The sequence below is a fragment of the Mirounga angustirostris genome, unplaced genomic scaffold (assembly GCF_029215605.1).
Source record: "Mirounga angustirostris isolate CCGP_5_RB_7025 unplaced genomic scaffold, mMirAng1.0.hap1 SCAF_4, whole genome shotgun sequence".
NCBI lineage: Eukaryota > Metazoa > Chordata > Mammalia > Carnivora > Phocidae > Mirounga > Mirounga angustirostris.
The window spans coordinates 60,755,324-60,779,817 of record NW_026991712.1 but is presented as its reverse complement, the minus strand read 5'-3'; the positions used below and the strand labels follow the sequence as shown (position 1 = coordinate 60,779,817).

Genomic DNA, 24,494 nt, shown 5'->3' with positions numbered 1-24,494 from the left:
AAGAAAACTATAATTATACGGTAGTCCCCCTTCATCTGTGGAAGATATGTTCCAAGTCCCCCAGTGGATGCCTGAAACCATGGATAGTACCAAATCTTACCCACACTATGCTTTTTCCTATACATACACACCTATAATAAAGTTTAATTTATAAATCAGGCACAGTAAGATTAGCAACAATAAAATAGAAAAATTATACTGTAATAAAAGTTATGTGAATATGGTCTCTCAAAATATTTTATTGTACTGAACTAACCCTCCTTCTGATGATGTGAGATGATCAAATGCGTACAGGATGAGATGAAGTGAGGTAAAGGATGTAGGCATTGTGACATAGTGTTTGGCTGTTATTGACCTTCTGGCGATATGTCAGAAGGAGGACTATCTACCTCTAGACTGCATTTGACTAGAACCATGGAAAGCAAAACTGCAGATAAGGGAGTACTACTGTACTTGTCACTACAATCTGTGTATACTCCATCTGAAGATACAGGCTAGCAGGAGGATCATGATGTACATGGCAAGTGAGACTGAGGATCCCAGGAGAAAACGTGGGCCTCTCCCTCTAGTACTGTGTAGGGGGAATATACTGTAACTGGCCCATGGAAAAGATAAGTCGGTATTCCTACACCATAAATTTAAGTGGAGACGTATCTATCAGACCATTGGAGCTTGGTGACATTAGTTCTCAAGATCATCCAACTAACCCATTACAGTATGACTCTGCTCATCAAGCAACTTCTGGTTGCACTTTAAATGTTGTAGTCATATAAACAGCCTCCAGAAAGATGATGGGCTAATCAGAGGAGACACTTGTTAAATCCATTTGGTTAATTTTTTACCATAAATTAAGAGAGCAGTTAAAGGGAGTTCACTACCAAAGGACAGCTCTGCCTGCTGGAGTAGGAGCCAGCCTTTGTGTTATGAAGAATCTGCCCAGGATTGCACAGTGAAGGCATCAGCCCAGGTGAACAGCAGGTCCTCCCCCAGCAGTATCTAAGCTTATTTTGTAACTTTTTTTTCAAACTATAATAGCACAGCTTGTCTTCACTTGACATACACTTGGTCTTCCTTTCTATTTTGTTTCCTACTATAATGATCAAGAGCATGAAAAATCCAGTCCTTCATCTCTTATATCTCAATGAGATTTGCCTTCATTCCATTTTGGTTACTAAATGATTCAGCTACACCACTGCCTAGAATTGTATGACTTCCAAGAATTGTCACTTTTTTTCATTTGCTCACTTATACTAGACTTGCTCATCAAAACATCATGTCTTTCCAACTTCACTGGCCCAGTCTGGAACCCAGAGCTTCCACTTTAGAGTCCTGGGTCATCTCGTTTTTCCAAGCATCTTTTTTGCCAGGCTCTAATCCTAGCACAGGCAAGCCGTTGCTGTTCACTCTTCAACGGCTGTTCTGGATGGTTGAGCATGGGCGAGGGGGCCACAATATGCATGCTGACCAAATTTGTTAAAATTTATGCTTTCCATGTTCTTGTGAGTCATCTTGTTGCTCGACAATCTCCCTTTTCCATTTCTTGTACCTGAGACAGTTTCTATGGAGTCTTTTCCACTTTCTTCAAGCCCCTAGTCCTCACCTCATTCCCCATTCTCTTCAGCACATGCCCTAACCAACATTTCATAAAGAATGTTGAAGCTACATTAGATCTTTCAATGATCTTCCTGCAACATCTCCCAGTTTCCTACTGGTTAATCTCAACGGAGGTTTCCTTTCCTGTAGTAGGATTTAACCTTTTAAACCTTTATTCTTGGTGCCACTTTCATACCTCCTTTGCAACAAAACTCCATTATTTGATCTCCCAGAATCCTCAATAATTCCATCTCAAGAGGCTACTTCTCTTCTACTGACAAAGACAGATATCACCTCCTGCCTGTCAGAATGGCTAGAATCAAAAAGACAAATAACAAGTGTTGGCAAGGATATGGAGAAAAGGGAACCCTCATGCACCGTTGGTAGGAATGTAAATTGGTGTAGCCACTGTGGAAAACAGTACGGGAGTTCCTCAAAAAGTTAAAAATAGAAATACCATACGGTCCAGTAATTCCACATGTGGGTATTTATCCAAAGGACACAAAAACATTAAATTGAAAAGATATATGGTACCCCTATGATTATTGCAGCATTATTTATAATAGCCAAGATATGGAAGCAACCCAAGTGTCCATGGATAGATGAATAAAGAAGATGGGATATATGTGTATACATACATATATATATACATGCATAAATACATACCTAACATGTATACATATATGTACTTATGTGCAGGTTCTTATAAAGCTTCTCACAGGACACATGTGGTTATGTTATTTTGAACAAAGTACTCTCTGGAGAAGACACATAGCATAAAATAGCATCTGCCATTGGAATTTTGTTTATTAAAAGAGGACTCTGCTTGGAGCCTTCAAAAATTACATGGATTTAATAACAATTCATGGGGCATAACCACTCAAAGGCAAATATTAGCTACTGCTATAAATAGGCCTTAAAAGAACCCTTTTAAAAGCTATACTGCAGGGCGCCTGGGTGGCTCAGTTGGTTAAGTGACTGCCTTCGGCTCAGGTCATGATCCTGGAGTCCCAGGATCGAGTCCCGCATCGGGCTCCCTGCTCAGCGGGGAGCCTGCTTCTCCCTCTGACCCTCCCCCCTCTCATGCTCGCTCTATCTCATTCTCTCTCTCAAATAAATAAATAAAATCTTTAAAAAAAAAAAAAGCTATACTGCACAAGACTATGCTGTATAGATAATATAAACTTGTGGGACTATATATGTGTGTGTGTGTATGTATATATACATTACTCAGCCATAAAAAAAAAAAAGATGAGATCTTGCCATTTGCGACAACGTGGATGGACCCAGAGTATTTTGCTAAGTAAAATAAGTCAGAGAAAGACAAATACCATATGATTTCACTTATATGTGGAATCTAAAAAACAAAACAAATGAACAAACAAAAAGCAGAAACAGACCTGTAAATGCAGAGAACAAACTGATCATTGCCAGAAGGGAGGAGAGTAGGGGCATGCACAAAATGGATGAGGGGATTAGGAAATGAAGGCTTCCCATTGTGAATAAATGAGTTAGAGGAATAAAATGCCCAGCATAGGGAATAGTCAATGGTATTGTAATAGTGCTGTGTGGTGATGGTTGCTACACTTGTGGTGAGCATAGCGTATAATGGGACTTGTCAAGTCACCATGTTGTACACCTGAAACTCATTGTAACATTGTGTGTCAGGTATACTTTAATTAAAAAGGCAGGTTTCCCTGAATTTTTAAAAGTCTTTTCTCGACCATGATACTTTTCTCCCTTCTTTCGTCACCAAGTTTCCTAAAAATTTGCTTTGAAATCTGGATCATCTATTCTCTCTTTAGTCTTTTCCCTCATCCCTTTATAGCTGCTATTTCACTAAAAGGACTTTCTTAATTGCCCACGTCAAACTTTTTCCAATCCTGGTTTTCCTTAATTCTTTTACAGAATGGGCCTTCCTCTGATTCTCTTCTTATCATTGACCCAATACAACACAGCGACATTCCCCCTCTCCCCTTAGATCTATCTCCTTCTCTGGAGTTTCTTCCCTTTGCTTATTCTGGTTTTTTGTTTTTGTTTTTGTTTAATTCTATGCCATTCTTACCTGTCTGAATGCTGCTCTAGTCTTTCCTTGCCAGAGGTTTAAAAATCATCTTCATGTAGAGAACTCCCAAATCTCTATCTTACCAGCACATCTTTTTCATGGGAATCAATCCCCACATCCCAATTACACAATGCCCTTGCCTGGATCAGGGTTGAACTCAACCTACTCAAACATAAAATCTTCATTTTATACCTCTGTAATGGTCATGTCACTTAGAAAGTTTCCTCTTCACCCCCAAGTTCTCTTAGATCCCCTCTCCTCACACCCTATTGACAGGTCTACAATTTCTACCACTCTAATCTTTCCCAACCATCTTCTTTCTAAATCACAGCCACTATCCTGATTACTTTATATCTCTTCTCTCGTAAAAGTTGGCAATTGGCCTTTCTACTTTAAGCAGATGCTGATCTCTCCATAGCTTAGATTTGAGTGAGTCCCTCTTTGCTCTGAGGTCTTCAGCTCTCCATGCTCTCCTGAATTAAGCTATTAAGTTACATCCCTTTATCATGTTTTTAAGCCTCCCACACACACACACTCTAACACCAAGACGTTTTCTTTTTTCTTTTTTCTTTTTTTGCTTTACTTCCCTACTTATATAATAACTAGTAACTTACAAGAACACAAAGTATCACAAAATACACGGTCACATCTAATTGTCCTAACTTTTCTGTGTGACATTATCATCCCATTTTATAGACCATGAATCATGACTGTATATATTCAACATTTAAACCAAACTGGTTTAAACGGAGATGCTTAATGCGTAATGCATCCCCAAACCCATGGTTTTGCTAATGCCTTTCCCTCTGGCAAAATTTCCATCTGACTAAATCTCACAGTTCTTTCCAGTTCCAATCAAAGTTGCATCTGCTTTGCTAAGTCTTGCTTGACCTACTACTCAGGACTGATTTTTCTTTTCCTTGAGCTACTAAATCTTAGTTTGTACCTCCTTTAGAAAACACATCCTATTCTACCTCATTTTACATTTCAGTCTTATCCATTTTAATACGTTATAAATCTCTTTATGGTAGGAACTATATCTTTTTATATCCCTGCAGAACTTAGCGCAATGCCTGACACATAGTTGAAACTCAATATTCACTGAGAGAACAAATAAAGGTAAAAATGTACAAATGACTTACAACTGACTTTATACTGCTAGGCACATTGCATAGAGCAATTAACAACAATACTGGGTACGTTCAAAAGTAAGATGACATTTCATTCCTCCCAAATTACCACTCAGTCAATTTACGGGCAGGTTCTTATAAAGCCTCTCACAGGACACATTGTTACATTATTTTGAACAAAGTACTCTTTGGAGAAGACACATTAACATAAAATAGTGTCTACCACTGGAATTTTTGTTTGTTAAAAAAGGACTGGGCTTGGATCCTTCAAAAGAGAGGTAAAGTACCTGGATTTAATAATAATGCATGGGGCATAACCATTCAAAGGCAAATATTAGCTACTGCTATAAATAGACCTTAAAAGAACTTTTAAAAGCTACACTGCACAAGACTATGCTGTTTAGGTAACAAATATAAACTTGTGGGACAAAATAAAAGCACAGCCACCATAATATTATGTTACAATTTGGATTCAATGGCAATATCACTCGTGGATTTAATGAGTACTCCTTCTCAAACCATGAGGTAGAAGTGGAAATGTAGGTTTTTGAAAACTGTGTCAAACGACTGACAAAGTGGCATCAAGGGATACCAAAGGCCTATGTGAAAAGAATGAATAAAATGATTACGTGAAATATGAAAGTGGAAAACAGCAATAGTCCTAAATTTATATATTTTATGTGACACTTTTTAAAGACATAGAATTCAATTAATAAATATGGTAAGTAGCCACTTAACCATTTCTTCTTTATCTAAAAATGTACATATCCATGACGCAAATGTGTTTCTTTGGGTAGTTCCCATTTGGGAAATGAGGCATTCCTTTATATGTGTATATTGGCCCTGAAGGAGGATTATTATCCCTCCAAAATTTTCAAGTTAGAGCCATCCATCCTCTTTTGCCTAAAAGAGGGTAGAAAAATATCAGTTTTTCAAAATATCACACCTTTCATAACCTTATGAAAAACAAAGCAACACGTATAGACTAAACTTAGAACCCAAATGTATACAGGGCCCACAAGAACAGTTAGTCAATTTCAGAACTTGTTAGTCACAGAAGCGTAGCGTGTGTACCATATTGGGGCAGCACCATGCAATGGCTTCTGGAGAGGTCTCAACCAGTTGACTCTCTTTGGTAAAAGAAATGCCCCATGGTAGATGACGATGGCTCCTTTGAAAGGTCTCTTGAGACTTCACTTTCCTTTCCTGTGACTCTCATTCTTGCCACACTAGCTCAGATCCTGGACACATAAAATCTGGGCAGACTACACGAGCCTCCGTATGTGTCCATCTCTCCCCCTTCCAGTCTCTCCTTGCAATTGCTGCCAGATTAATACCTAAAACACTTTCACCATATCAAGCCCTTGCTCAGAATATTCCATGGCTTCTCTGCTGGCTTCAGGATGAAGTCCAAATTCCTCAGTCTAATGTTCGGAGTCCTCCACAGTTTGGCTCCAGCTGATCCTTCCAACCTTATCTCCTATCAATTCCTTCTTCAGCTAAACTAGTCTCCTCAGTCTCCCAAACTATCCTACCTTTGTTCAGATTGGTCCCTCATTTAGAATGCATTCCATCTCTTCTCAACCTATTCAAATTCTACCCATTTCCCAACACTCAGCTCAGATTCCATCTCCTTCTTGAAGCCTGGCCAGACCTCAACAAGCTGAAGAGCTCTTTTTCCAAACTCTGAGAGCACTTTTGTTTGGATCAGTGGCTTCTAACCTTCTTGAGAATGAAGCCCTCTTTTTTTTTTTTTTAATTTTATTATGTTATGTTAATCACCATACATTACATCATTAGTTTTTGATGTAGTGTTCCATGATTCATTGTTTGTGTATAACACCCAGTGCTCCATGCAGAACGTGCCCTCTTTAATACCCATCACCCGGCTAACCCATCCTCCCGCCCGCCTCCCCTCTAGAACGCTCAGTTTGTTTCTCAGAGTCCATAGTCTCTCATGGTTCGTCTCCCCTTCCGATGTCCCCCCCTTCATTCTTTCCCTCCTGCTATCTTCTTCTTCTTTTTTTTTTTTTAACATATAATGTATTATTTGTTTCAGAGGTACAGGTCTGTGAATTGTGTAAGACTGTTGAATCAGACATGAAGCCCTCTTTCTAACACCGAAATATTTCAGAACACAAATGACAGACTGCTTCTAATCTGCTGATTGAGAAAGTACATAATGACAAAAACTTACTGTGATATTTCAGACATGAAAATGTGTGTTTTAATGAAGGTAACAGAATGTCCCCATGTGACAAAGAGTTAAACATATATGTGGCCTGCTAATTTCCTCCTCCTGCAAACAAAGCTTTTTGCACAAAAGCATTTGCTGACCTCAATACTAGCTCTACAACTCCTGGGGATCGCTAAGCCACATGTGGAAAATTCCACCTTCATAATTCAACTGACGTAGTAGGACCTTTGAGTTTGGGCTCAATTTTCAAAAAGTCTGGTCTCCCCCAACCAGACTGTGAGTTAAGTCTTAAGCCAGCAGCGGTGTCACATACTTCTTTGTATTTCTGCTAGATTCTGGAATAGTTCTTTGTACAAAAACAAAACAAAAAAACGAATGTTTCCTTCCTAGGACACGTTAAGTATTGTAGGTTCACTTTTTTCACCAATATTTTATTATAACATCTTTCATACATATAGAAAAGTTAAGGGGCACCTGGGTGGCTCAGTCGGTTAAGCATCTGCCTTTGGTTCGGGTCATGGTCCCGGGGTCCCAGGATCGAGTCCTGGGATCCAGCCCCAGGTCCTGCTCCCTGCCAGGCAGGGAGTATGCTTCTCCCTCTCCCTCTGCTCATCCCCCTGCTCATGCTCTCTCATTCATTCACGTTCTCAAGTAAGTAAAATCTTTTTTTTTTTTTTTAAGATTTTATTTATTTATTCATGAGAGACAGAGAGAGAGAGAGAGCGAGGCAGAGGGAGAAGCAGGCTCCCAAGGAGCAGGGAGCCCGATGTGGGACTCGATCCCAGGACCCTGGGATCATGACCTGAGCCGAAGGCAGACGCTTAACCATCTGAGCCACCCAGGCGCCCTCAAGTAAGTAAAATCTTAAAAAAAAAAAAAAAAAAAAAGAAGTATACAGGGAAGAGCCATAAACCAACCACCTAAATCTCACAATTAACATTAAAATATTTACTTTTCCCTATTTCTTATAAAACCATCTTATTTTTCATGCATTTCAAAATAAGCTGCATAAACAATATATATTCCTTCAATACTTCACCATTCACATCATTAACTAGAGTTCATGTTTGTTTCTGGTTCTTTCTGTTAATTAAGATGTATATATAAGTATGCAAACCTTAAATGTGCCATTTAATGACTTTTAACAGATACCTACATTTAGATTCCAAAGAGGGATCTAACTATTTTTAGCTTGTTATAATAATGGAAGCATGGCACAATGGTATGAAAAGATTGCTCTAATATTAAGAATTAAGGTAGTAATATTCTCAATTTATGACATAGGCGATATTTAAGTAGAATTTTAGAATGGAAAAGGAATACTTTAAATAGAAGTTTATGATTATTGAGCACGTACTATATGCTAAGAATTGTGTTAAGGACTTTACAAACAATAGTTCCTTTGTTCCTCATGGCAAATTTATGAAATATTTATTATAATTGTCACATTTCGAAGATGAGGAAACTGCAGCTTAAAGGTGTTTAAAAAGTAGCCTAAGGTCATATAGCTAGTTTTAAATTTTTTTTTTATTACCATCTTTCATGAAGCCTTTAAAAGGTAAAAAGTCAAACATTTCCTAACTAGGGCTTTATCATCCTTAATCATTGCTCCGATGGAAATCTGAACAATCAGCAAACCGAACAGCCATAGGAAAAGTCCCAGAATACCAGGGCACTGAATAAAAATGTATCAGTGTATGTTGCAAATTAGCGGATGGTAAAATAAACTAGTGTATGAAGATTAGAAGCAGATGAGCTGGCTCAGACTCAGAACCTCAATCATATCAATCTGGGAAAATGGTGTACTTGCCTAAAATGTCAACCTACCAAATTTACATCTCAGATCATGCTTTTCCCCCATATTTTCCCATTCTTTACCAATTTGCAGGAGTTCCCAGACATAAATCCTACCCTTACTATATATTAACTGAGCAAGTACTTACTGAGTAGCCCAGGTACTCAGAGAAGGTGTAGCAGCCATTACACAATGTGAAGGACCTCAGAGGAGGAGAAAATATCCTCCTTCTCCCGTGGAGACACAGTAGCCAGTCCCAGCAGGTTTTTTAAATATAACATTTCTAATTATTTAATAATAGCTGCTATTTTTTGAGCATGTAGTAGATGCTAGTGACTGTGCTTAGTATTTTAACTTTTTTTTTTTTTTTTAAGACTTACTTATTTGAGGGCGCCTGGGTGGCTCAGTTGGTTAAGCGACTGCCTTCGGCTCAGGTCATGATCCCAGGGTCCTGGGATCGAGTCCCGCATCGGGCTCCCTGCTCTGCGGGGAGCCTGCTTCTCCCTCTCCCACTCCCCCTGCTTGTGTTCCCTCTCTCGCTGTGTCTCTCTCTGTCAAATAAATAAATAAAATCTTAAAAAAAAAAAAAAAAAAAAAAAAAAAAAAAAAAAAGACTTACTTATTTGAGAGAGAGAAAGAGCATGAGTGGGAGGGACAGAGAGAGAGGAAGAGAGAATCCTCAAACAGACTCCCTGCTGAGCGTGGAGCCCAACGCAGGGCTCCATCCCAGGACTCGGAGATCATGACCTGAGCCAAAACCAAGAGTCAGACGCTCAACTGACTGCATCACCCAGGCACCACAATGCTCAGTATTTTAAATAGACATTGCCATAATACCATGATAAAAATGCAATCTCCATTTTCTAATGGAGAAAGCAAGGTTCAGAGATCATAGATGATGATGATCATGGTAATAATAATAATAATAATCAATGACTATTAAGCACTTCCTAGGAGTCACATTGTGTTCTAAGTGCTTTACCAATTCATGTAACCATCCTTGCAATCCTACAGGTATGTACTATTATTTTCTTCATTTTATAGGCCAGGGAGCAGAGCCAGAGAGCAGTTAAGTAATTACTCAGCATCACACTAGCTAACTGCTGTGTGGCAGAGCCCCCTCAAGTCCCTGCTCTGCTGCCTTTCAAAACCCACACGTTAGTTACATTGTTAGTAAATAGCTAACCTGCAATTTTTTAAGCCAGGGTTAGTCTGACTGCAAAATCCATGTTCTCCCCATCATGCAATACTGCTTTTCTCTATTTTTTTTTTAAGATTTTATTTATTTATTTGACAGAGAGAGAGACAGCGAGAGAGGGAACACAAGCAGGGGGAGTGGGAGAGGGAGAAGCAGGCTTCCCGCTGAGAGGGAGCCCAATGCGGGGCTTGATATGGGGCTCGATCTGAGGACCCTGGGATCATGACCTGAGCCGAAGGCAGCCGTTTAACCAACTGAGCCACCCAGGCATCCCATGCTTTTCTTTATTTTTAATATTATGCCTTCTCCACTTTCTTTAAGGCAAGCATTGGATGTAAATTTGTACTGAAATAACAACGTGTAAGTAAGTACATGATCTCAGACAAAAATGTCCTCACATAGCTTTTCACCTAGAGTCTTTTCTCCCCACCTACCATCCCTTGAATACAGTTGCAAAGTACTACTGGGGTAGATTTTTGAAACACAGACTCAGTCATATCACTCTCCTGTTTGTGAGCCTCCCAATGTTCAGCTCCCACAGGATTGAATCCAAACTCCTGAACCTCATACATAAGGCCCTTCATCACCTGCTTTGGGCCACTGTCTTAGCCCCATTGCATATGCACTGTGCACATGTCCCTCTCCAAACATCACACACACACACACACGCACACACACACACAATACTCCCTAGATGAGGGATGTCTTTGCCACAGCTCTACAATCCATGCCCTTTCTTCCTTCCTGGGTTGGCACCCAGTGTTTTTCTACTTCTTTTTCAAGACTCCCTTTAAGTATTACCTGTGTGCAGAAACCATCCTCGATCACCCCAGTCATAATTAGGTTCCCACCTCTCTGCATAATATAGCCCTTGTTATAAAGTATAGTGGTTATCTGATTATAGGTCTGCAAATCACAGTAGACTGTAAACGTCTCCTTGGCAAGTATGATATCTGGTAAATTTCTAGACACAAATCAACAAATATTTCTTGAATGAACGAATGATGCAATGGTGAATACACAGTGTGATATATAATTTTATACATTCGTATATATAGAATTTTTCACTACAGTACATATATATCTTTATTCTTGAAATTTTTCATCTTTTAGAATGTTCATCTCCAATCATGACTCCTTACCATCCTGTAAGGATACTAAACCCAACTGCCTGATCTTTTTATAATTCAGTCATTTCTTGGGACTATGTGGAAGTTGCTTCATTATTGCTAAATGCTATTAAGTCCAATAGGAGCGGCTTCCATCAGTAAATTAATTAGTACAGGTCAAATGCAAGTCAGTTACTATAGATCAAATTCAAAATCAGCAGCAACGTTGACTGTGGATGTTCTCTGGATGGACAGCCTATATAACTATTATATAAATTCGTCTGTGAAATCATCACTTTCAAAATTTGAAAAACAGATGTTAGATACTCATTGAATCTGTTAGTGCCTTTAAATAAAATGAATGGTTCTCTTCTCTTGTAATCACTCGCCTGAATTATTTGCTTAGTCATATGGGGCATTCATTTGACACATATTTGTTGACTGCTTAATCACTGCCAAGACTTCTGCTAGATGCTGAGGACACAGTAATGAACAGGTCTATCCTTGCCTTTAAGGAACCTAGAGACTCTACTAAGCAAAACACACATATAAATAGATCTTGTACTTCCTTCACTGAATTATATGCTTAGACAGGGTAACATAAAAATTTCTTAAGGCAGATAAATTATGTCAATAAGAACCGAGTTTGGGGCGCCTGGGTGGCTCAGTCGTTAAGTGTCTGCCTTCGACTCAGGTCATGATCCCAGTGTCCTGGGATCGAGCCCCACATCGGGCTCCCTGCTCTGTGGGAAGCCTGCTTCTCCCTCTCCCGCTCCCCCTGCTTGTGTTCCCTCTCTTGCTGTCTCTCTGTCAAATAAATAAACAAAATCTTTAAAAAAAAAAAAAAAAGAACTGAGTTATTTGGCTATCGGGGAGTCCATGTTTTAGTGTGTAAATGTGGGCTTTAAAATCAGTCTCACATGTCTTTGAATCTCTTCTCCAAAACAGTTACTATGCTGTTTAAACTCTTTAAAATGAGGTACATAAAATAAGGTATGCAGAAGGCATAATGATGTGCTCGATAAACAGTAAGAACTTAGTCAATTCATTTCATATTCCTTATTTTGTTAAAAAGTATTTTTTCCACTCACAATTCCCCTGAACAGTAACAGATGTAATGATAAAATAGGTAAGCATTTTAGATTTTGATTCATTTCATGTAAAAGAACTGTTTCCAATTTGCCTTAAAGGGAGTACATAAACATATCACCTTGGGATATGTTTGGTAGAGTTCATCTACCTTTTTCAATATGAGATATTGTAGCATAAAGTGAAACTAAATATATATATATATATATATATATATCAGCCAAACCAAGAAATTACCGTAAACATAACGAGGTTTTACTTATAAAAGGGGTCCTAAAACTTAACATAAATCCTTAGCATAAATCCTTGATTATTTAGCAGTCACTGAAGACAGCAATGTGTCAGATAACTTTTTTGTCTACCCAAAGTAAAAATGGAAAATTTGTAATTACATATTTTTTTCCTATTATATTGTATATTTGCAGCCAAAAACGGAAAATGAGTCACTCTCGGGCTTTACTCCAAGTCCGCAAAGTGGCCACACAGAGACATACCACTTTATCTATCTACAGCTCACTCCTGGGCATCCGTGGCCATCATAACAAATCAGGAATTACTTAAGGCAAGGAATCCATGAGTGAAGGATGAAGAATTAGCCAAATACTAGCACTCACTAAAGTTTTACACATCTCCCCAGAGAGAACTAGAAATTTTTCCCAGAAGACAGGATGTTCTAAGGGAGATAGAGATTTCTGATCATACCAAACTTCTGGCCCAGCTAGGGAAGAGAGGGCATAGAAACGTGATTCTCCGAACTATTAGGTCTTGGGAGTTAGGCAAATACCGTTTACAGAGAGTCATTAGTTTATCAAGAAGCCTGGCTTTCTAGAAACTCTGAGCCTACTTTCAGGCAATGAGCACTGGAGTTCCTATTCTTACTATGAAAGCTATTTGTAATAAATTATAGTATATCTGCCAAGCTGCAAGGCCCTACGCATGCCACACCTTTATCCTCGCACTTCACCTCCTACACTCCCTGTTCATTTCCCTCCGCTCACACTGCCTGCACAGCAACTCGCTGCTCCTAGAACATAACACGCATGCTCCCAAATCCTGGCTTTGGAAACTGCTGTTTCTATGGAGCCTCCAACAAATGCCACTTAAGCTGCTTCTCTGAGTTTTGCTTGGTTAACACAACCTGGTTCTCTAAGTCAAGAGAAATGTGGCCAAATTTATCACCCACTTAAACATATTTTCTGAGATAGAAAATTGTTACCCTGAGCAGTAGCAAAACTATAACTACTTTTTAAATTTCACAGTAATACTGCTCCAATCCAAATGTGTATAGAATAATGACGATTATAATGAAAAGCAGAGAGGACCTCCCATCTCCATTTGATCCCAGGGAAGCCTAACAGAGAGAGACGGCTGATGGAATTATAATTAAGTCTAAAGCTTTGAAAACTAGTAAGAGACAATCCCTTAAAACTCAACCTATTGATGTAATATGCTGTGCACGCGTGACACCAGGATGAAATCTCATACACTCACACACACAAGAACTTAAAGACCAGAGTATAACTGCCCTGGGGATGTGTCCTCATAATGAAGTCATTTCGTCGTCAAAGCCTCTGCCATCCGTCCTTTCACAGCTCTGCTGCTTGCTAGGGAATGGGGTTCTCCAGTTACGAAGGCATCCATGGGGCAGTGAAGGCACCAGTGTTCAGTAGGAAGGTATCAGAAAAGACACTGGCAGGTGGTGGGAATCACATATTCTCTCCAAAGACTAATACAGTGATTTTATTTTATTTTTTTTAAAGATTTTATTTATTTATTTGACAGAGACACAGTGAGAGAGGGAACACAAGCAGAGGGAGTGGGAGAGGGAGAAGCAGGCTTCCCGCCGAGCAGAGAGCCCGATACGGGGCTCGATCCCAGGACCCTGGGATCATGACCTGAGCCGAAGGCAGACACTTAATGACTGAGCCACCCAGGCACCCCATAGCTATCCTCAAATTTCTATATAACATGTATATATTGCCATTTCTTTTCATTCCCTCTGTCTACCCTCAAAATATATTCAGAGTAATCCATATTATTCATTGTTACTATGGATGTAAATATTATTCCCAGCTGAGCCAAATTATGTACTGGCTACAGTCTTTTCCTTTTTTTTTTTTTTTTTTTTAAGATTCTATTTATTTATTTGACAGCGAGAGAGACAGCGAGAGAGGGAACACAAGCAGGGGCAGTGGGAGAGGGAGAAGCAGGCTTCCCGCCGAGCAGGGAGCCCGATGCGGGGCTCGATCCCAGGACCCTGGGACAATAACCTGAGCCGAAGGCAGACGCTTAACGACTGAGCCACCCAGGCGTCCCTAGTACAGTGATTTAAAAACTCAGGCTCTGGACTCAGATAGAACTTGACTCAAATACTAGGTCAGATATTAGTGGTACCAATTACAAAGTCTGTGCCTTTCAACTTGACATTGAAGTTTCTAAGACTCAGTTTTCTTGTGTGTAAAAACAGCAATAGACTGTAGAGGCATCTATTATCTAGACTTGGTATAGGAGTTAATAAATACAGAGCACTTAGTTAAGTTCCAAGTGTGCTCCAGGTTTTACTTAACATCCTTACAGCAAGCCTGAGATAAGTTCTGCTATTATCCTCATTTTAAAGATGAGGAGACTGAGCCTAACGGAAGCGAACACTGCTGGTAAAGAGTGGAGCTGGGGGCACCTGGGTGGCTCAGTTGGTTAAGCGACTGCCTTCGGCTCAGGTCATGATCCTGGAGTCCCTGGATCGAGTCCCGCATCGGGCTCCCTGCTCGGCGGGGGGTCTGCTTCTCCCTCTGACCCTCCCCCCTCTCATGTGCTCTCTCTGTCTCATTCTCTCTCTCTCAAATAAATAAATAAAATCTTAAAAAAAAAAGAGTGGAGCTGGGATGCAGACCCAGCCTCTTAACCATTATGCTGGTAGGTCAGGAATTTTCTGAAGATTAATGAAACAAATCATGGAGAACGGTCAGCATAATGACTAACAATAAGTTATTTATAAACATTAGCCATTATTATTATTAATTAGTAATAGGCATGTAGAAACTATTCACAGACACAATATAGGCAAATATCAAATCCAAAAAATATTTTGTTCATTCTTTCATGGCTTTTGCTTAAGAACAATTTATAAGAGACCAATTATGGGGCTACAGGCAGACTTTAAAAATGTCAGTTAGAAATCCTTTTACTCTCAATGTCCTCTAACCTTCCAGAAAGTAAATCATGTGCAGAATGTAAACAATAATAAAATTAGATTACCATGTTTCTACTGACAACAGAATATTTGACCACAAATATGCAAATGTAGCCTTTAAAATGCAGCCTCAAACCATAATTTTATACACATTCATTCCAGTTTACGTATTTCTTGTAAATAAGATTTCTTAAAAATACTCTAGTTGGATATAACTGTATTTTACTAAATTCACATTACAGTGAGAAAAACAAATTCAGATAATTTGTTAGTGTTCTAAGCTTTGTAGAAATGATAAAACTTTAAAATAGCTTCTGATAATATAAATTTGTAAAATTGAATTAACCTATCCTCCTAAAATATGCAATATAAAATTAAATTTTATTTATTTTTTTTTTTTATTTTTTTTTTTTTAAAGATTTTATTTATTTATTTGAGAGAGAGAGAATGAGAGAGAGCACATGAGAGGGGGGAGGGTCAGAGGGAGAAGCAGGCTCCCTGCCGAGCAGGGAGCCCGATGTGGGACTCGATCCTGGGACTCCAGGATCATGACCTGAGCCGGAGGCAGTCGCTTAACCGACTGAGCCACCCAGGCGCCCCTAAAATTAAATTTTAAAACGCAGAAAATTTAGCCACCTAATTCAAGATTGTATCTCTTATCATCTTGGAAATCTGATATACCAATTCAAAATTACTGTTTGAATTAACATCAGAATTCCTGAAACTCTATTTGTAGTGAGGATTCCAACTGCATCTGGTTTTATGTCACTTAAAGGCAAATTCATCTGCTTTAAGACAAGGTTAAGCTTCTTTTTGAGTTTGGAGTTAAATTTACAATAGAGAAAAACTCAGAATTAGAGCTCTTAGTTCCACTTGCTCACACCTCTTTTTCGCCCTTCCCCACTCTTCATCCCCAGACAACCAAAAATAAACACTCAAACGAGCAATATATGAACTAACCAATCTTAGGTTCCCATAGACATAAGACAACCAGGAAAAACAAAGATGGTAAGAATCACTGCTTTTCAAACAAGGCCTTAATTAGGTACGTAAATAAAAATCCTTTTACTGCTATGGCCCTGAGTCCTTCCGAAGGAAGGTTTCCCAACTACTTCCCCCACTTACCCAGCACAGACATCAACACACAGCCTCGACCAAATAGCGGCTTGAACATAAATCTACGCATTAGAAATCCTTTCAGATTCAGCACATTAATATGGATCTAGGGGAGCATCACCACCAACCAGTGTAGGTCTTAAAAATGATGGTTTTACAATCTCTCTAATAAGAAATTTCTATTCCATCCTATCTTGGAAGACTGCCTCCTCTCAAAATAGGCAAAACGGTTAAAAGAAAGCCACAATTGGGTGTTTTCATAACTATCCATTAGTCTCCTCCAAATCAAGCCTTAAGTGTTTAATAGTAGCCAAAATATTTGTTAATTCGTTTGGAAACATATCACTTCTAACAGTGCTTTTTTCAGAGCAACTCAAACATTCATTCTTGCTACTGTTTTGTATTTTTACCTATCTGTGCTTTCTATCTCAAGGATTTATAAAGTGTGTGAAACCAACAGTTAACTACAATAACGATTCAGAGAGGTTGGAATAGAACATAAAATACAAATAGTTGAAACTTGAAATATGAAACATGCAAACAACTATTCTAACTGAAGAACGTTTCATCTAGGAAATAAAAAAGCACAGGATTGGAGGCTGTAGATCAGTGTCTTTCTGTCTTTATCCCTTAGATGAACCATGAAAATAGGCACTAGCCTGTGAGGACAGAACCTACAAACATTGAGTCTTATGATGATAATTTGGCAGCAGACTTAAGAAGAAACTTAATATTCTTTGCCTCTCCATTCCATTCCCTTCTTGTTTGTTCTTCAGATGAAGTTATGGTTTTTGATACAGGAGATTTTCATGTTTTCTTAGCCTCATTATAGGGACAAGTGGTGGCAGGAAGTAAAAATTACTGAGAGAGAGAGAGAGAAGACAACCTATATAAACACGGGCAAAGCCAACAACTGTGTAAACTAAATGGAAGTTTTGTTGACCTCATTAAGGAAGCTCATTTCAATGAAGCTGAAGTGGAGTCACCTAGGTCTAAATCATGGCACATATAGCTAGAGATACTTGTTATGGAGGTAGGAGAGATGATGACTATTTCAAACATGCCCTTAAATTTAAATGAGTTTCTTGTTTTGCATTCTTCTAATTCATTGGTGAACAGTGCTGGTTTTGAAATCAATAAGATTTTCAAAGAAGTACAAGGAAAATCTGTCACGATTATATCCCAGAGAAGCTTGCCAGACACTAGTTCACTCATTTTAAGCTTCCCTCCTCTAGCGGTGACGGAGGGCAATGAAACAGATGCATTACGGAACACATAAGCAGCATGATGAATTGATTCACAAACTTAATAATAACCCAGAACTTGCTGATAGAGTTTGCATCTAAACAGGCATGTAACATGGATCATGAAGGAAATTTGGATCCATATTTCCAAACTATATACTAAAATAAAACTGGGTATCCCCAGCAGATTGACCAAAATTCCCTTTATTCTTCAGATAATTTATACTGATATCTTCTAACTTCCCTCTAATTACCATAACCCTTGCGAAGTACATCCAGGAATGATGCCTACAAACAAAGTGAGAGGAGTAACTGCATTTGTCTGAAATAGGTCTGAAAAATTCATTTCCAAGACCTAAGATAATTTTTTTTGATAAGTAGTAATTTCTAACTATTTACCAGATTGACTGGCTCAGCAGATCCCACAATTATCTAAAATATTGTATCTTGAACAATTTTAGTTATGCAAAAATTGTATAAGATACATATTCTTGAATATGGACCTGATACCAAGTCATTAAATGTGAACTGTTAGAAATAATCTAACCACTCCACATGCCTTTAAAAAACAAGCCACATATCATTCTCACAAAGCCTTCCTAGGGGGCACTCCCTAACACATAGTCTGTTTCAACATTATGTGGTTCTTATTTTGTAGGAGACGATGTGCCAGTAAATGATGACAAAACGAAAAGGCCTTACCCCCATTTCATTTCTTCATACGTAAATTAACTATCATTATTTCATAATTGCTCCTACCCATACGTATTATGGTTCCATGCAAAATGTATGCTTAGTGCAAAAATGATTTAACCTGGTCTTTATTCTTAAGTTCCTCTAAATGATTGTCTTCTTTGGACTTCTCAGTGAGGAGAATAACTATTTAAGGTTTGCACCCATGGCCCCCTCTGACCCTCCTGTCAGCAGCTACCTGCATGAGGACACCGGCGTGGGGCCCACCAGCCTAGGGAGCTATACACGCCCCACGTGCACAGGGCGGCAGCCATGCTGCCACCTGAAGCCAAATGCCAAAAGAGAGAATAAAGGACTGCTTGATTTTTTTTATTGGCTCTTTAAAAATCTACTTAAATACCAGAATTGCTTTCTTAAAAATCATTCCAATTTCTTTTTGATCACCTATCAAAATGGAAAGAGTTTCAGATGAGAAGCCACCTTATCCAGAGATTTTTTTTTTTTTGGCTAGATCAGCAAAGTTTCTACTTTTGACAGTGACCATTTTTCACAAACACTGGTAATGAATTTACTCAAAGAGTAAAATAGACTATTTACACATTAAAAATAATCACTGTCGGTATAAAAACTAAAATGTCTAATATCAGAAACTTTATATTTTTTTCTATTATCAGAAATTTCATAACATTACTAGTTTCAAAAGGCCTCATCAATACACACTGGAATACTGCACCAAACAATTATATGGCATTTAGTTTTGTTTATCTTTAAGAACTGTGATAAAAGATCACCATGGTGATTGGGAAATGATGGTTAAGGGTTTTGTTTATGGATAGAATTCTAACATGGATAATTCATTGAACTAGTGAAACTTATGCTCTAAGTGCATTAAGGTCTGAGGCTTAGCAAGGAACAAGCAAAAAATATCTGTGAAGAAATTTTTCAATAGGCTAAATTAGAAAAATACAATACGTAATATATCTCTCCATATGTTGAAGTTCTAAAATTATACATAGTACCTACATAAATATGCATAACAGCTAACAATACATAAGGATAGCCTTGCTTACATGTGTAGACTTAGGAATATATGGGCTAAAATATATATCGGCATAAAATTTACATATTCATATGTATCATTATACAAAATAATTGTAACAGTACTACGTTTAATGTGTACTATTTAATCTTTAAGAAAGTAAATAAATTTCATGTACCTCCTAATAAGGCTGTATATTTGTAAACAAGTTTTGTTTTTTGGTTTTTTTTTTTACTTATTTGTATTTTAATGGTCATAGCCACAAGAACATCAGGCACACAATGTTATGGTTACTTAGAAACAATCCAGTCCAATGTTACATTTAAGCAAATTGTTATATTTAGTAACAAAAGGGAAAGTAAAATAAAGGAAATATTTCCAAATTTTCATTGCTCATAGAATAAAACCATGCAAATGGATACTGTGCTCTGGAGAGTGATCAACAAGGAGCTAAAAAACACTCAAACGTTAGAAATGTCATGCACACATGCGTATAATATGTATAGATACATACATATGCATTTGTGCCAAATAAAACCAGTCTGTGTTATAATAATTTAGTCCTGTGCAGCTCCTGAGGATGAATGCTGATTCACAAGTCAAATTAGCTAACGGGGAACTAGAACGGTAGCTTCATGGGTTTGACAACTGAAATCATAACCACCCAATAACAAAGCATATAGTGACGAAGAAACAAGGTGCAAAGTAAACAGGGAGAAGGCAGACACTCACCTTCGGTGCCATTGGGAGTCATGGAATTACTATTTCTATGAGAGTTATCGAGTTTGGGACCACTGGGGGGTTCACTACTACCACTCAGACGGCTATGCGGGCTGGTTAGATCCTGCATTTCCATAGACCTAAAGACAAGAAGCCTTCGGTGTGACAGATGTACCAAATTCACAACACTACTATTTAATGTGCTAACGACTTGACACTTTTGAAACACATTCACACAAAAGTCCCATTGTATCTATTTTCTTAGACTCCAAATAGTTCATCTTAGTTTTAACTGCAGTCATGCTTTCATAACATGTGGTACTCAAAGGTGTCGTTTGCCTTACCTATCCAACCAAACATTCATTCACATGGCACTTTGAAAATCTTTTTTTTTTCTTACACAGCTCATCAAATCACAATGAGACAGTTGCATCTATTTTAATTTTCAAAGAAAAAAAATGCAGTCACGCTTTTCTTTTTATATTAAAAAGAGGCATGATTTTTGTAAAAGAAATACGTAAACAGGTATAATAGGAAAAAAAATCACTTTTCTATGGAATCTGTTTCATCTAATAAATTAGCCCTAGGTACTCCCTTATAATTTACCACTCAATTGTAATTTAATGGGTCTCCAAACCAAATAAAACACTTGAAGCCTATAGTGTAGTGACAGGGAAAGAGATAGTCCTGATGCATGTGTTTACTCTGGCAAACTGCTTAATTGTTCCTCTGTTTCCCTTGAAACAAATGCAGCATTAGAACATTATGATGTCGGCTCACTTGTTTGCTTTGTGGATTACATACAGCGTGCCCAATTGAAAAGGGATAAGGCCAACATACAGTGAGTCCCTGCGAGCATTAGCACTTGGAATACCTCAGCTGTCACTTATTCAGGGAAATAACAATTCTACTTCAATGCAGCAATTTTGCATTTTTACCATATAAAAACAGTTAAGTCCTCCCCCACCGAAGTTCTCAGACTCAGTAGTTACTTATTCTAGAAGATTATGGTATAGAAGCCACTCCTCATGGTCACAGTTGCAGGACTAGCCATTTATATTTAATATTCTATTAATAGGAGGGGCTTTATCTAAAGCGACTCAAAACACACCTAGATACCCTTCTGCAATTTTTTTTTAAAAAAATCTATGGCCCATTCACTTTATTTTAAACTTGTGTTTTTCTTAAAAAAAAAAAAAAGAGGAGAGGGTATTAATATGTCACTGAAGTGAAAACTGTTTCTGCCCCCCCATCAATAAAAGCTAGTTATTTTAATTTAGAGGTTGCACTTAAACTTACTGTAAATAGTTTTTAAAACAGCTTAATAGGAACCATGTAACTTCTAAAGTGAGTTTTTACTTCCCCAAATCTAAATCCAAACTAGAAATGGCTTACAATCCAACTTTTCTCTCCTAATTCACATTACACATTCACAGTTTACCTAACACCAGAAACTATAGCCCATAATCATTTTCAAACCCGGGCTCCTATTCCCTTTCTACATACTTAACATTTTCTACAAGTGCGCGCACACACACACAAATTGTTAAGTAATTTCCAACAGAGGCTGTTGCTATTAATAGAAATAATTAAGAAATCCTAGACAAAAATAGATATGGGTCACAGAAAGGTAATCTCCAAAAATGTCAAATATCCTTACCTGCAACTTGAGGAAACAGCAACATCTGAACTGGTTTGAGATGTTTGCACCTGTGATCAGGGGTAAGAAATTAGAAGCTGTTGTTACTCTGCTTCAGTGTCAGCTCTTAATTATACAGAGCACATGGCTGAGAACGACAATGCTCTCTTTTAACCAAAAGAGAAAGAGGAGGATACTGCAGCAGTGAAAGGCATATTGTCTTTAAGTTGAGGTCTCCACTGTTGTTTCCTCCTGCAGGTCTACCCTCCTCCTCCCCTTGTCAGGGGGGAAGGCAGCCAAATGACGGGATAGTGATTCATCACTGGCCTATGACAGCTGCAAACGGGATTACCCCTCCCCCAATCAACATGCAAAGCAGCCTTGCCCAGGCAGCTTGGAAAAGGTGCTTGGAAAAAAATAGCTATTAGCAAAATGAGTGTGTTTCACAGCAGTTCAAGAATTAATCCTCCAGCATCCTCAGAAGATCTTTCATCTTCTGCTATCCCCAGCTGAAATAGAGTTCCCGCCCACCCCTTCGACTCCTGACAGTTTCTCATCCTTATCATGATGGTTTTCTCCCTATATGTACTATATGCCATTTGACATTTACCGAAACGGCTTCTGGGCAACTTTCGGGCAATGCTGGGCTGACCAAAGATGGTAAAGGCAAGTTTTCAGACCCAAAAATCACATCATTGAGCGATGTACTCATTTATTCATGCGAATTTAAAATTCAGCGAATGCTTAGTTGCTATTGCCTGCTGAAACTGAAAAAGCCGTTAGCTTTCCGTTTAATTTTCTGTCTTTTGAACCAACCGAGAGAATGGATAGCTTAATAATCAATTCAATGTCCCAGTTAGCCAGCATTTTGGTGCCTTTTGTCTCCAGATGAATCAACTAAGTTAACGTGCAGGCTTTGCTAGTCCCTGCCCTTCCTCCAGAGGCAGTGCAAACGACCAGCAGGTGATAAACTCAGGTGAGGGTGGGCTGCTGGTTGACAAGCTCAGACTAACGCCTCCCAGGAAAGAGCATTCTGAAAAATGCTTAAAATGACTCAGAATTCCAAATCTTTGATGTGCATTTTCATTCAACCTGAACTGACATCAATTAGGGCTACAGAACAAAGATGAGAACTGAAGCATCTCAAATGGCATTAAAGTAATCCAACCGAATATCTGCTATTGAGTCCTGTTATTTTTAATTATGATTCATGAAATTAAGAAATTCTACCTTTCTGGCAAGAACAGCGCATTGTCAAAGTCTGAATATCTTGGTGTAAGATTATGTGAAATTTCTAGGTACGTGTTTCTAGAATATGTGCAGGACGAAAAATAATTAAGAGACGCCTAAGTATTAAGTGAAAATGCAATTTTAATGCCTGCCGATATGTCATTTTGTGATAGCAGGCGTCCGCAGTTTTTGCTAAAAGTAATGTTCTCACGCAAGATTAAATGTTTTCCTTTAGAAACTGCAGCAATCTACCCCAAGGATAAATTTCCTTCCCCCCCACCCTTTTTTCTCCCTGCTTTTATACACCTGGAATAAATTATAGGTGAGAACTAACTTAGTTTTAAGAACTCTCTTGGCCCAATTATAGGAAAGAGTACGTAAAACACACTTTCTGTTAAACGTTAAAATACATTCCTATTTTAACATTGGCTAGATAGTATAATCTTGGAAATATAATTTTAGTTTCATTGTGTACTTTGAAAGCTAGATTATACTTATATTTGTGGCTTAAACTATCATTAATTAAATTTCAAAGTCAAACTTAAAAATGAACTTCAAAATAAGGTCTTAGGTCAAACTTAAAAATAAGAATTATTCTAACACATTTTCTCACTAAAAAAATGCATTTGCACAACAGCATTTTTCTTTTTTTTAATGCTGGCCTGACTCAATCTCTACTGTACTTTCATACACTACAATTTTTGAAAGTCCATATCCATGATCTTCATTTCATTAAGTATACTTCAGATATATTCTTTTGTGTCTCAAGGATTATTTAAACCATGTGTTGTGTGTTACTGTATTTAAAAATGACTCTTTAATCAAAATAACTTTAAAACAACTAATCCTCACTTAGGCTGGTCAGCTGAATCCACATCGTGGTCCAGGAAAAATAAATCTACTCTCAAGAATGCGAATGCAGACAACAATTAGACACAGATGTGAGCAAAATTAGTTACAGTTTACAAAATGCTACACTTCACATGCTTTTAGTTTTTTATGTGTAGTACAAGATTACAGTCCAGTAAGGAAACATACTCTTAATAATGACTTATCTGAAAAGAACACCTATTTCTGATTGGTGTTGATTTTCTCTTATGCTTGACAATATCTCTGGAAGTTTCTGGGCTTTAGAGGTCTAAGAGCATAAGGGGTTTCAAAAATCATTAATTAGGCATATTCCTATTCAAAAAGAAAAAAATATTTCATGGTTTTCAGAAAAAATGCTGTTAGGCATTCAGTAAACTCACATTTTCTGCTTCACATTGATAAACTTAATATGTTTCTTGTCTTCTTCTAATCCGGTATTTTTAATTCAAATGTTCCTATGAGTACAAAAATATTTCCCATAACATTACAAATAGTCATCTTCTATTACAATGAAGTCACTTCACTTTAATGCTTTTTAAAACTCTTTGCTAGAGTACCCACAGCAGCATACTGAGAG

The 24,494-nt window shown here is 38.0% G+C and overlaps 1 protein-coding gene across 7 annotated transcripts in view; it reads right to left on the bottom strand.

Annotated features, from left to right (window-relative positions):
• Window positions 1–24,494, bottom strand: part of EYA1 (EYA transcriptional coactivator and phosphatase 1) — a 358,798-nt gene that overhangs the window by 143,547 nt on the left and 190,757 nt on the right. For 5 of the 7 annotated variants that reach the window (XM_054512561.2, XM_045896404.3, XM_045896403.3 and 2 more), the window contains 4 exons: window positions 24,298–24,372; window positions 24,086–24,185; window positions 21,839–21,888; window positions 20,191–20,318 (listed from right to left, as the gene is read on the bottom strand). In XM_054512561.2, coding sequence (XP_054368536.1) covers window positions 20,191–20,314 — 124 coding nt within the window. In that variant the 5' untranslated portion in view covers window positions 20,315–20,318; window positions 21,839–21,888; window positions 24,086–24,185; window positions 24,298–24,372. Of the gene's footprint in view, window positions 1–20,190; window positions 20,319–21,838; window positions 21,894–24,085; window positions 24,186–24,297; window positions 24,373–24,494 lie in introns of those variants that run through there. The other 2 variants (XM_054512564.2, XM_054512565.2) reach the window with 1 other exon arrangement.